Source organism: Diadema antillarum, unplaced genomic scaffold, assembly GCF_040938485.1.
Source record: "Diadema antillarum isolate AM-2024a unplaced genomic scaffold, OU_Dant_1.0 scf00000060, whole genome shotgun sequence".
Taxonomy (NCBI): domain Eukaryota; kingdom Metazoa; phylum Echinodermata; class Echinoidea; order Diadematoida; family Diadematidae; genus Diadema; species Diadema antillarum.
In genome coordinates this window covers 1,076,777-1,090,711 of record NW_027270949.1, presented here as the reverse complement: position 1 = coordinate 1,090,711, position 13,935 = coordinate 1,076,777, and the positions used below count along the sequence as shown (strand labels likewise).

At 38.4% G+C, this 13,935-nt stretch overlaps 2 protein-coding genes across 2 annotated transcripts in view; one reads left to right on the top strand and one right to left on the bottom strand.

Moving 5' to 3' along the window:
• Nucleotides 1-7,888, bottom strand: part of LOC139716013 (sperm-associated antigen 1-like) — a 31,896-nt gene extending 24,008 nt beyond the window's left edge. The window contains exons 1-5 of the mRNA XM_071627571.1: nucleotides 7,746-7,888; nucleotides 7,073-7,147; nucleotides 5,696-5,780; nucleotides 4,517-4,636; nucleotides 2,908-3,109 (exon numbers count right to left, since the gene is read on the bottom strand). Coding sequence (XP_071483672.1) covers nucleotides 2,908-3,109; nucleotides 4,517-4,636; nucleotides 5,696-5,780; nucleotides 7,073-7,147; nucleotides 7,746-7,888 — 625 coding nt within the window. The remainder of the gene's footprint in view (nucleotides 1-2,907; nucleotides 3,110-4,516; nucleotides 4,637-5,695; nucleotides 5,781-7,072; nucleotides 7,148-7,745) is intronic.
• A 1,984-nt stretch (nucleotides 7,889-9,872) lies between these two features.
• On the top strand, nucleotides 9,873-13,375 carry LOC139716067 (uncharacterized). The gene is made up of 3 exons (XM_071627620.1): nucleotides 9,873-10,016; nucleotides 11,890-11,978; nucleotides 12,663-13,375. The coding sequence occupies exons 1-3, from the start codon at nucleotides 9,917-9,919 to the stop codon at nucleotides 13,101-13,103; spliced, it is 630 nt and encodes a 209-aa protein (XP_071483721.1). The 5' UTR covers nucleotides 9,873-9,916; the 3' UTR covers nucleotides 13,104-13,375.
• Nucleotides 13,376-13,935: the final 560 nt, after the last annotated feature.

Sequence of the window (13,935 nt, the reverse complement as noted above, 5' to 3'; positions counted from 1 at the left end):
ACAAGAAAGTTTGGCAGGTTTTAGTAGAATATCTTATTTGTAATGTGCCACTTTTACATGCATTTATTCAAGCATGAGGATTATTCTACAGAGAGCCCACTTTGAAAAGTTCTCATGTTTTAAGTTCAATCAATCTTAATTCAGTGTTACAGTTCAACAGGGGTCGCACTTAACTTTTTTTTAAACTAGCCAGGTGGACTACTTAGAATCAATTTTAACACTGAAGCAATATTTTGGCAAGCCAGACGGACCAGTAACTTCAGAATTTTATGATTTTTAGCTAGTCCGATGTGATTTTGGGTGGCCAATGGCCAGCGGACCATCGCCAATTTCGAACCCTGTTCAATAGATTAAGAACTGTTTTCACTTGCTATGCAAATACTTTTCCTGACAAAAAAAAAAGAACAATACAAATGAAAGAATTACACATCAGCTGATCGGAATACAATCTTTGCATCATCAAATAGTGAACAGGATAAAGAATTCAGTGAAATTCAATTACCAGGTAATTACCCTGTAGGTAATTAAACAATACTCAACAGGTAAAAAATTATTTCATCAACATATACACATGTATACATGTACATTGTACTTGGACATGCAATGCTCTCAGGCTATAGAGAGTGTTGTTGCACAATGAGTTAAAGCATGTTAACAATATAACACAATTAAAATGAGTACACAAAGAACTGCTGACCAAACCCTTCTCATTCTTAGTATTACTTTTTACCATTGTACGATACAAAGGCTTACCTAACATGATACCTCACCTGCAAAGCAACCTCTCATACACCAGCACTGCTAAAATCCAAGCCTTCCAATGATCTAACCAACCCAATATGAAGAAGCAGGCACTACGTGTGAGTAATGACAACAACCTGTAAGTCTACAGAGCCAAATAGTTAATACATCCTTTGGCGCAATTCACCAGCTCTGGGGAATCCCCACAAAATTCCCCAAACTTGTGTACACTAAACCTCCCATGGACTATGAACACACACACCCATACACATGCAATGTATACACACAATTTAATAGTAAACACACCCCCTCACACAGGCACATACATGTAATACACAAAATGTCATGACCCTGATCCTTTGCGCAAACACAAAGGAATAAATAGTGAGCCTTTCCAGTTATCCAGATAACCTTGCCCCAAAAGAGCTCTTTGGTGCTGTGCAACATTGTCTAAGCTTTGTATCATACAGTCGCTGGGGTGTTAAGACCTCGTACCTCAAATTTGAAGAAAATAACATTTTTGGATTAATTAAGATTACTGGTTAAAACCCTAATCAGGCAGGGTGTTTTTGGCTATGTTGAATCTGGAGGGGGTGGACATTGCCCCCCCCCCCCCAAAAAAAAAAAAACCTCCACCACCGGTAGTGTGATTGCGATAAAATTTAACAAGCGTGTTGTATATTCTACAAGATCAATTTCTAATTCTGATTAATTGATCATGCAAATTAAGTCCAACATCTTATTTTGGCCTGTAAACACTAATTAAAAGCACTGAGAGTCTACTTTTTTGGGTTTACACATCTGTTTAAACATATTAAACAATTGTACATCGTAGAAACTTCCAAAAGTCTTATACGTATTTTATCGTTTTGGAGTTTGTTCTGTACAGTATTTCTCTGTCTTATCAACTTTTGTTTTCCTTTGTTTTGTTTTGTTTTTTCAATGGAAATTGTCACTGACCACTCTCCTACCATAATTGGCATAACATTAATCAAAGTGATTAATAGCAAAAATAGTCATGTTTTTATGAGTTTCATGACAGAGCACTGTTTTCCATAGAAAATGTACACAAAATCACAAAACTGTGCCCGTTTCGGAGTGGCATGCAGTTACAAAAACGTGCAGGACTTCTTAACAACTTACAAGTAGATGTTGCAAATTTGGTCTCAAAAGTTGTGCGAGACTTGAACATAAAAAAGTTAAGAATCCTCATTACAAGGCCTTTTTGCATTGCAGAATTAATGCTAGAAACATTGGGGGGGGGGGGGGATTCCATCCGGGTGATCCCCCCCCCCCCCCCCCCCCCCTCAGCCTTTCAGGGTTATGTGATGTCCTGTCCAAAGCCATGCTCCAATAAAGGTTTAATTCAATCATGTATCGCAGCCAGTGGCTGAATTGCACATGTTTACAAAGATAAAAGTCTGTCTTTAAATACTGAAAACAACAACTATAACATGAAGCCACCATGGCATGTCAAAGGAAAGGTGATCCCATTTGCTATAGTGCTTTGGCTGCCATGTTTTTTTCACTCTCCAGAGCATTTGTCATTTTTTAAGATCCAATGAGGTTCTGTCACCAGAACAGCAATACACGTAGTACAATATATAGCAATGAAAACATGCAATTAGGTTCTGCCCATATGGAATGTTACAGGAAAATAGCATACAGCTACTGATCAATTCTTGTTGTGCTTCCAAGCACCACTGAAAACGTACAGTAGCGTGACAGTATGGCATTCCAAACAGCAGTATGTACAATGTACACATAACTTCAGTCACGATTTGGCACATTATACGGCATATAATATCTACTTTCAAACATTCAACAATCAACATCAATTACCACAACAAAATTCTCCTATTAAAAAGCATAACGTTGCTGAGGCGACAAGACCTCGTATCTACCAAATGTCAAATGTACAGGAGAGCCAAAAAACATGGCGGCCAAAGCACTGTGGCGAATGGGATAGCCTTTCCTTGGACATGCTGTGGTGGCTTCATTTTGGGGGTATTAAAGACAGTTGGGATTTGGACAGGACATCACTTAACCCATTATTTGACTATTAATCCAAAAAAGTCATTTTCACCAAAATTGCAGATACAAGGTCTTGTCACCCCAGCGACGTTAAGTAACTGTCAACTCATCATAAAATCATAGTGACCCTACCTTCAGTGTTGATGGCATCCTTCAAGCTGGTTGACTGTGCCTTGGCAAGCCTCTCTGCCGCCTTCTTCAGACTTTCCTCCTTAACGTTCTTGTCCATCTTTTCCACCTCAGCGTCAACGTCATATTTGTCCCAGCTCCGGTAGTCAGAGCCTCGGATGCGCTCTGAAGACGGCTTTCCCCAATCATTTTTGTCCGATGAGTTCTAGATCGACGAGAAATCAGTTGGGCTGGATAATGAGTCGTATCAACTCAAAGAGTGGTAAAGAGTCAAGGGTATCATTCCTTGATTGGACGTGGCCATCCAAGGGGGATGAAGATTGGCCTTCATAGACAGGTGGCCGCTATAGACAGCTTCTCTAACAATTCCTGTGTGTCACTTTGTAATTATTGATTTAAAAGAAATAATTCAAGCTAATCTCAGCATAATGTATGAAATCAATGTATGAAATCAGACCATTTGCTATTTCATAAAACACTGTATAAAGCTCAAAAAAGGCATATCTATCGTGTACATTCTCTCTAGTGTCCTTTAATAGCAAACGTATGTAAAAAAAAAATTGTGACATCACAAAATTCCTTAGTATTGTATTGTCTGTAATTCCTTATGTATTTCGTTGACTTTCAACTTTTTGTTTCCTATTGCTTTTTCGGTGAAAATTGTTGGCGACACTGTTCTGAGCATGAAAATACATTATCAATCAATTGTAATCAATAAAAGCAAAAAAAAAAATAACCACCCTTTTATGAAATTTGACAGACTGAAAGAAGAATTTGCAATAAAAGTGTACATGAATTCAAATTTTGAGCAATTCTATTTTGTACATCCTGTTCATGTATATTTACGTTTAACTTCAAGACAGCATGCTCTGATGTCACAAATTTGGTGTCAAAGAAAAGTCTAGAAACACTGCAGCGACAGCATTTTGTGATGGTAACATATTGCACGAAATGTCAAGGGGGACCTCTTTGTTGTCATGTGGGTCTTATGACAATAAGCTAATCATATTTCTTGCAAACGGTTAGTAGCTGCATTACTGTAAAACACAATATTTTCGCAGCATGAAACTTTTGCGAATGGGAGCCGACGGCCATACTGGCGGCATTGAATTTTTGTGAGTTGCCTCTAACATTCAATGTATATAGTGTAGACAAGATCAGCCTCTTTAGCGTGCATCTTAATTTCGCGAAACTCAGCTCTCGCGAAATTCGCGAAATGAAAATGCATGGAAACATTCCTTGTTTTACAGTTTTGTGCAGGTCTTGGAGGCATGACTTTTGCAAACATGTGCACAACTGTGACAGAAAATTAGAATTTACTTGGAAGGCTCCTGTGAAAACCACTATTCAAACATCATGCAATGCAAGTTAACTCCGTGTGAGGAATGGAATTGCAAGGGAAGCTCTCAATGTACTTGTGGCATTTAGAGATTTATTGATCTGACCAAGTCGGGCGTGTGAACATGGCACATAAAGAGTTAAAGAAATTTATATCAGTGGTGGCTAAAAGTTTTTGGACAGTTGCATGGGAAATTTTTTCATCGTAACTTCTGTGCCAAATGACGGAAATGTATTCACATTCTCAATGAATTCATTTTACTCAACAAGTTACCTTCTTCCCTGACGTGTTGATGGTGCCTCGGTTGCGAACAGGAGGAATATCTCCTCCATCTTTTCCGCTCGATGCCGATTTAATCTCTTCATCCTTTGTGGCAATCTCATTTGTCCATTCCTACAATTAAAATTCAATTTAAATGAAGAAACAATATTTGAACTGCAAGCATCTCATATGACAAGAACACACTGTGCATGCATTAAACCTTCTTACTTGCAGTACCCTTTTTGGCAAGAGTAGCACAAAATTCTGGCTACAACCATGATTTCATGTTTGCTGTAAGCTGATCTTGAAATATCAAAGAAGAAGAGACATATGTAGGAAGAATGCGCATGTTCTCACAATATTGGCTTTTGATATCAGTTCATTGATTTCTCAGCAACAATTTCTCTAGATTGACATTTCAGGTTGTCCAATAAGAGAGATGGTTATACTGCCATCATCAAACAATTTCATGAATCATGTGAATTAGTATTAAATTAACAAATTCTGACACAGTATACAATTGTAAATTCATGAAATGATATTTACAGATGGATCTCAAGAAATTCAGTAAGAAATCTTGTTAGCACCAACATGTATACCATATATATGCAGAGTATCATTTTACAAACAAGTTTTAAGTATTTATCAAGTAATAAATATCTTTCTCATGGTTTTCTCAAACAGAATCCACAAAATAATGTTATACATCCGATGTTATTTGATAGGGTCACTGAACTTCAATTTTCTGATTTTGTTAGACAGAAATCTCTCTAGACCATGCTTTCCAATTCGTCTCAATGCATTCTTATAAAAACGTACCAGAAATGATAAAAGGCAGTTAACAGGTAAATTAAATTGTGAGAACAATTGCTTCTAAATTATGATCATGGCATGTATGCAGGACATAATAGATTAGGTATCGTTGGTATTCATCATCTCGACAGCATCCCATTTTTCTTTGCTCGCTTTTCCACTAATAGGTATCATTGAAATACTATCTGGACAAACGAGAGTTCAGATACATACAAATCTTCAAACTTTGAAAATGTATATTTCTTAGTAACTAATGCATTATTTGGCAGTATTCTCTGCTTAAAAATTTAGCAATTTTATCATTGATGGGTGACAAGTAACATGCAAACAAATAATCTGGAATATTCGGTGAGTCAGAAGCAAGAAGCAACTCTCTACCTTCACATCAGTAGCCACCTTTGTCCACTCTTCTTTGCCTACGTCGTACTCTGTGGCAGGACGGTTTTCCTTCCGTAGTGACTTGCTGAATTTAAAAAGAAAGAGAAAAAAAAAGAATTGATTAGTTAATATCTATACCTCCGTGTCACTTAACAGGGTTCATACTCTTTTTCATGAATTAAATTCCATGTCCAGCTGACCATTTTAACCAGAATTCCATGACCTTTCCATGATTTCTACACAATTCTTTTTTTAACACATTAAACTGAAAATTTGATCTCATCAAAGCGACATACACATCTCACACAAACAACAGATAAACTTCCATAATTTTTGCTATTCCATGACTTTCCATGACCTTTTGATGAAAATATCACTTTATCATGACTTTCAAGGCCTGGAAAAAGACTAGGCCAAATTCCATGATTTTCCAGGTTTTCCATGACCCGTGTGAACCTTGCTTAAGGTTCAAAACTGCTCACATTATTCTAGCAGGTACAGCCTTTGCATGAGAAGCAAAGTTACATCAGTGCTTGAGAAGCCAACACTACTAAACTGCAAGTTATACATTAAAGAATACTAATTAGGTGAAGATACTGGAATGGATTACAAAAGATAACACACAAAAAATTCCCACACTATGGATAACTGAACTTGAGCCAGTTGATAATCAACAGCAAGATGTAATGACAATAGTCTTTAACTTTGCGTCTTTATTAGTTAACTTTTATACTGGTCTAGGAAAGTAGGATGAACTTCACTTTTTTTTTTAAATTCCATTGATGGCAAGGGATCTTGCAATATGCAACTATTACCATTGTTAAAAAATACATCTATGCAGTATCAATGACATTCTCTATACCCTACAGGAGGATAACATATCATGAAGTTACTGCTAAAGCTTATTTTGATGCAAACAGATGTTCCTGAGTATAAATTAATCAAAGAATAAATCAATAAAAGGACAAAAAGAAAAACAACTGTATCAGCACAATGTTCAGAATTAAAGTATGGTTTTGAATGAATGGCATGCCAAACTTTATGTACAAATTGAGTATATACATTGTATAGATCTGTATTATGAATTACTATACAGATATGGCCTGCTTTTCAGGGCATTGTAGATATCATTGTCCTGCGGGAGCTCAACTTCATGCTATGACCTAAGGAGCTTGCTTCGAGGGTTATAGCATGGAGTCAAGATCTCAAAAAGAGGGCAGTTTGGGCATAAGGCATTTTGATTCTATGAAGATGTGCGCAGTTCAGGCAATTGTCGAATTTGCACCCACAATTTCAACCAATCAAATTATGAATTAGGTGCATAATGCAAAATATTTGTACATCTCAATTACTAGCCACAAACAATGAAGATCTCACCTGCTTGGAGCAATATCTGCCAGTCTCTTCTCACAGAAGTCAACAAGATCCGGGTAGTGTCCTTCCTTTCCAGATCTGTTCAATGATGGAAAGAAATCAAACCAGTCCTAGTTACATTGAGAACTGTCACATCTAGCCCTTCATGCGCCCAGGTGTGTGTACTTGCTATAAACTTGCCAAGCTCAGCATCATTCCGTAATTCTCCCAAACCTTGAGCATACACTAGCTGCTTTTCACCTTACAACTTTTTTTTTCACTTTTCCACCCTTCAAACTAAGAATTGAAGTCAACTATGCAGAAGCTCACAGATAAAGACTGTTTTAGTGATTGGTGCAACACTTTTCAATTCAATTTCAGCAACTTTCCAGCACTCACAGCCACAATGCAATGCAACACAAACACTTGATTGAGCCAAGTTTGTTACCCCAATGTGTTTAAGTGTGGGAATCAACATAAATCATTGTATTTCATCAAATCCTTGACTTACGAGAGAATTTCAGTATCATTTTCTCATATTTTTAGACTTTCTTTTTCGGCAAGCAAAATTCATGTTCAGGCACTACATGTTCTACAAGAACTTAAAAATCTCCTTGCCAAATTGGGCAAGTGGTTACAAAAAAAAAAAAAAAAAAAATGTAGCATCTTGCATTCCCATCGACCCATCGTAACTTACTTGAGAGCTTTGAAGATTTTCTCCAGCTCCTTGACATTGGTGCACTTTCCAATGTAGTTGTAGTCCATGTGCTCCAGGGGAACTCCACTCTCTGTTGCCGTGGAGACACCAAGCATCTGCTGTGTTGCCCGAGCATCAGCCATGGCTTCTACCTGTGAGTGCAGCTCCTTAACAGTTCCTTTGTTTATACTTTGTGTCGAGCACCGCAAGATGGTTAAACTGAAGGATCTGCAGTCAAATAGAATGAAGAATGATTTCAGATAATAATATATATCATAATTCATACAGAACTAGACTACAATATTACGTCAATATAGAGTTTCCAGTTTTGTCTTCTTTTGATATAGAGCTACACGTAGATTGTCTATCACTTCAATCTCTTTACGGGAACATTTTAAAAATCATACTCATACAGACATTTAAAAGAAAAATTAAGCAAAATGAATCAACGTTGCATCTTGCATGCACTATTTTTTCTTCCTTCAAGTTCATATTCAATTGCCCAACCCCCCCAAAAAAAAAGGGAAATTTAGACTTCTACAGTAGGCCCTACCTACATTGTCATTGAACTTGACAACTTCTTAACCTAAGCACTGGTTACAAACATTCTTTTTAGGACTTTTATCTTACCACCAACCATGCACCACATTCATGACATTCACCCATGCCATGTGCATATTTCATTTACAAAACTGTCACTTCGGCAATTCGTGAAATGACGGCAATCACTGTCTTTAAAGGGAGAGTGACATTGAACTTTTTAAAGCCAAGTGATTCGTAGGATTGAAATTGTTTCCATGGGCTGTGATGACGCCAGAGCCAGAGCAGCTCCGAGCTCGAGGCACGAGGCACGCGGAGGCCGAGGCGAGTTCATCTTTTTATTCATTTTACATCTCTACACAATCTTCAGTATGTGGGACAATAATATCGACTACGAACGTGTCCGCGTGACTGCAGCTAACACATGTTTAATTTAATAAAATGTGATTTATATCAGTTAAGATACTTCAGAAAACCAAAACAAAATATTACTGCGAAGTAGCGTGAGGTTAACTGCCGGTTAATTACCTTTGATAACGAGTGGCTTTAGCTTTTCATTAAAATATCCAGAGGAGTGTTCTACTCGTGATCAGCGTGACACTGGGTGGGCGAAGAGAAAAGGGCTTTGACGAATTCAATGGAGACTACGTCCTACGATTTCGTGCAAGAGACAGAATGGCCCAAATACACATCGGCCTACATAGTATAACATGTCGCCCACTCGTAAGAAGAGCAGTTCAAGTAGAGGCTTTTTTTTTTCCTAAGATCCTGGTTAAAGTCAATTACTGTTTATGAAATTGTGCATTCTGTCTGTGAGAAAAAAAAATATTGTAACATCATCGAATATCACTTTAGTCTACAAATACTTTCGCTGTCGAAATCTTCAATTGCTTTATTGCAGGATGGCTCTAGAATGTCAGTCCTATTTATAAATCGCTAACGTTATTCAGATGAGTCCGGAAAGAAAGTGTTCTATGACGAAAAATCAAGATCAACAGTTAGATGTTCGAAAAAAAGAAATCGCAGAGGTCTGATAAAATCTCTGATGGGTATATCCACAAGGTTGATGGGATAGGCATTTTTAACATGAACAGTTCACAATACTACCAGAGGAAGTGATCCATAGGATAAACTATGGGGCGAAGCGCTAGGGGTCGGGGTGGCGCTCCACCGTAGATACCAAAGAGATTATCTCTTTGGTAGATACATTTATGAGTGTCTGGAGCTGTGTGGCCTTGCTTCGTGCATGCATAGCACGTAGTCTGCATAGTGTACTAGTATGTGCACGTACAAATGTACAGTACAATGTATGTCGAACCACTCACCACCACCAGTCCGATCGATCCTAGTATTTCGCCGTGCTTGTTACGCCTTTACGGTACTACGACCGGCTTCGGCCGCTTGCAATTAAAGCAACGGACAGCTAGCGTTAGCTTCTGTAACTACGCTTCCTCCTCTGACAAGGAATTGAATGTATGTTACAGAACTCAGATTCAGAATTCTTGGTTGTTGTATGGTTCTTGTTTGTCATTCTTACCGTTTCGTTCTTCTTTCCATGCCCTGCTACACACTTTCCCTCCCAGCCAAGTTGCCTTGCTGATCCCCCACTTGAAGAACATCTAGTGCTCAGAATGAGCCCCATCCCCAAGGCAAATGAGCCCGGAAACAACCCCAAAGCCGCGGGGGAGGATGGTGATGATCTGGAGCCTCCACCCCATGGGTTTGCTGCAGGTATTTATACTGTAAACACTCAGTCCCCTACCCCACGGCCCACCCTCCCTCTTCCTTATTCAACTTGATTTAAAATTCCTCTGCCTATTAAAATTTTAAGTAACGTTCGTATAGCCAAGGAGTAGAGGGCCTATGGTGGTTCTATCATTTAATTTTTGTCACAGCAGTTTTAAGTTTATATTCATTCATTGTTAACAAGTACAACAAAATACAAAATGTATGCTGTTTAAAGGGGAAGGCTAGTAACTGATCAGTGGGAATCAGTGGAAATGCTGGGAGATGATTGTTCCAATCCTTGTGGGATTCATTCAAGAGTTCATTGTATATCTATTGTTGTGTGAAAATGATTTGCTTCAGAACGGTCTCATATTCAAGTAATGTGCAGATTAATGCTCCGTCACTGACCAGGGACGCTAACCTGGAAGCATTAAACTGCACATTACTTGAATATGAGACCATTCTGAAGCAAATCATTTTCACACCACAATAGATATACAATGAACTCTTGAATGAATCCCATAAGGATTGGAACAATCATCTCTCAGCATTTCCACTGATTCCCACTGATCAGTTACTAGCCTTCCCCTTTAATGTAAGGTAGCAAAAAAAAAAAAAAAAAAAAAAAAAAGGCAACCCTACCTTACCTCTGATTACGAACGTCTCTTGATCTTGTCTGTCATAACTGATAGTCAATTATTCTCAGAGAGAAATGAACAAATATTGATTTATTGTTGATAACACAAGCATATTAAATTGATCAACCATCCCATGAAAATCTAAGGGAGTGTACAACGTACCCTTAACGTTAGATCTAACGTTAAACCCTAATGGGGTCTAAGGGGATTTGAAAATCTGTGTTTTATAATGTCAAAGTGAAGGCAATTTCATTAAAAGTGAGATAAAAAGATGTCAAAATATGAAATTGCTACTATGCTAGTTGGGTAAAATGCCTTATTTGGGTGAAAAGTAGAATTAGTACATGTAGTCATGAAATCCAAAAAATCCAGAAATCCAAATGCATGTTGATTTGTGTTGATTTATGATACCCTCAACATCACTTTTGCAGTGAAACGAATATCTAGAAACAACTCCATATGTTTTTAACGATATTTTTTCTTCTATTTTTCTTCAGATTACTTGGGAACGCCCACAAAAAATCCTTCCAAACCAATATTCCTCAGATGACCTCATCTATCAATCATTGCTAAAGTACTGAAATGTTTAACAAAAGACATTGGAATGCACCTTCCCCTCGACTCAGCATAACTTGCACGTTCCCTCGCCATGTCTTTTGTTAGTCACATTAATATCACAGAAAAATAAATGGAATGTTTTTAGATATTCGTTTCACCGCAAAAGTGATGTTGAGGGTATCATAAATCAACACAAATCAACATGCATTTGGATTTCAGGGCCCCTTTAAACTTATCCTCTCAATGGCAGACTGCATTGCTGGTCATTTACCGTCATCTGTGCCATGAATGATGGAGGGATAATGAATTTTGATACTATTTATAGTTTTGATTTGTATGTTAAAGGACATACACATTGTCATCACCTTTAATCCCATTGGTAGTTTGAGATGTGGTTTATGAAACTTTTTTTTTGTTGTTGTTGTTGTTTGCAACATTCTTTAACCCACTGAGGACAGGCTGATTTTGCTACAACACACATTTGCCAGAGACACTTGCCCGAGCATACTCGGGACTCGTCTTCAAAGGGTTAAAAGATTATAATAATGTACTTTTATCCATTAAAAATCTTCCTCAATATCTAGTACAAAAAAGTACCAATTATTGAACTCTCTCCACCTTCATTCCTCTGTCTATCTATCTATCCATCTATCTATCCATCCATCTCTCCTTGCCTCCAGGTATGCCCAGCAGTGAAGATGACAGTGACGATGGTGATGCTGCTGATGTTGGATATGGAGGATATCAGCTCTTGGCTCAAGACCCTGAGGTACATTGTAGAGCTCAAGCCTGATAAGTCTATTTAATTTTCTCTGTGCAAATTCTGCTTTTGTTTCCATTCCTTCTGTATCAGTCAGCTCCTAAACAGATATCATTGATAAACAGTGATGGCAATTACATAATCCCAGGAATCACTTGTATCGCAATGACCTATAGTAGTGGCAGTTGCATTTCTACACCTCATTTTGTTACTTCTCACTTTAAGTATATCATAATCAAATGGCTATGACAGGTTCACAACTAAATGTGTAAACGTGAAATATATAAGGGGTCAAGGTGTTTATTTTCTTTATAAATACAGTAGTTCAATTTAACAGATGTTCTACTATAAAAGCCTTTTTCAAACACACACAAAAAGTTTCGTCTGTCTGCTGTGCATCTGGTCAAAGTCAAAATTTTGATTACTTATGGCTATGTTATTTCAATAGATCTGACCATGGTAATATTTCTGTAGTTTCAGCGTGACTGGGAAGAGAATATTTCAAACTAATTCATGATAGAGATACAATGTAAGTTGGAAGACTTAAATCTAAATATTGCTTTTTCTATTCCACTGTGATAATGTAACATCCAGAATTCATCTCAGGGACCCTTTGCATACATGTGCATTTCATTTAAACATGAATATAGTGGATGTATCGTATGATGCCGTATACTGTAATCAATTTTTCAGCATGTAGGCATGGACAGTGATGAAGACAGTGAGGAGGTGAATGAAGCAAGCTCAGATGACTTCCCTCCAAGAAGTCCTGCAGAGGATCCTTCCTCATCTAGTGATGTGTCAAATACCAGCTCCAACACCCTGGAACCAAGTCTTCCTACACACCTTGCAAAGCTCCTGCCGACTGCTCCCCCGGTACCGGACACTGCCTCCCTCGTCTCGCACACCGACACGGAGGCCTCGCTGGAGCAGCGAAAGAAGAGGATGGCGACCGACGAGCAGATCCGGGCAGCCATGGCGGGGTTCTCCTTACCGACCACGGCCATCCCAGCCTGGGCTAAATCTCTGGAGGAGGAAGATTGGAAGGAGAAGCTTGTAGCCAGCATACAGAACAAGCATGAGAAGCAGCAGAGGACTGGCTCAGGGCAGAGGGGAGGTGGGGGAAAGAAGTGAGGACTCATCCCCCTTTCTCTGGTCCCATTCTCCAAGAGATGGCATTAAACTCCTGAGATCAGAGCCTTGATGGTAAGCGAGAAGATGAGAGTCCATCAACTTGGAATGAGACTGATCCAAACAAGAGGCGGAGCCAGTGAAGCGATGGTACAGACATATCAAACAGGGTGTTTTCGTCAGAGCTTACCCAGTGCCAGAAATATTGATAGAGAGCTACAATGTAACTCTTGAGCACACTAATGTGCTCTTCTGATATTGTGAAGCACGTCTTAACCCGTTGAGGACGGGCTGATTTTGCTACAACACGCATTTACCATGGACACATGCTACTGATGCCAGAGTATACTTGGGACTCGTCCTCAACAGGTTAATGGCTGACTTTAATAGAGAAAAGAACCTGCTTGTGAGTCTGCATTGAGACTACTTGTAGGTAATCACCTGCTACTCGGTGATATACAAGTATATTGCTGATGATGCCTATGCAAAGTGATTACTTGTATTTGCTTGTGCAGGTTTGATGTTGCATTTTAACTCGCCTTTGTTGGCAGTGGAAGCAGATCATGTTGGTGACAAAAAACATCTTCGGGTATCTGCTGGAGTACATATAGATTGGTGCTCTGACAGGTATATTCTTGTGCTCGACTAATTCTTGAGCCTTTCATTGTAGCAATTTGAGGCAAGAGAGCTTTTCAGAATACTTACAGTAAAGTAATCATATTCTAAGCATGACACATTGTTTCATTTTGTAAACAATTACACAGAAACTGAGCAATGATCTACATCTACTTGACAGATTTAAGGGTGATTTTATAATAATAATGATTTTCAAGTG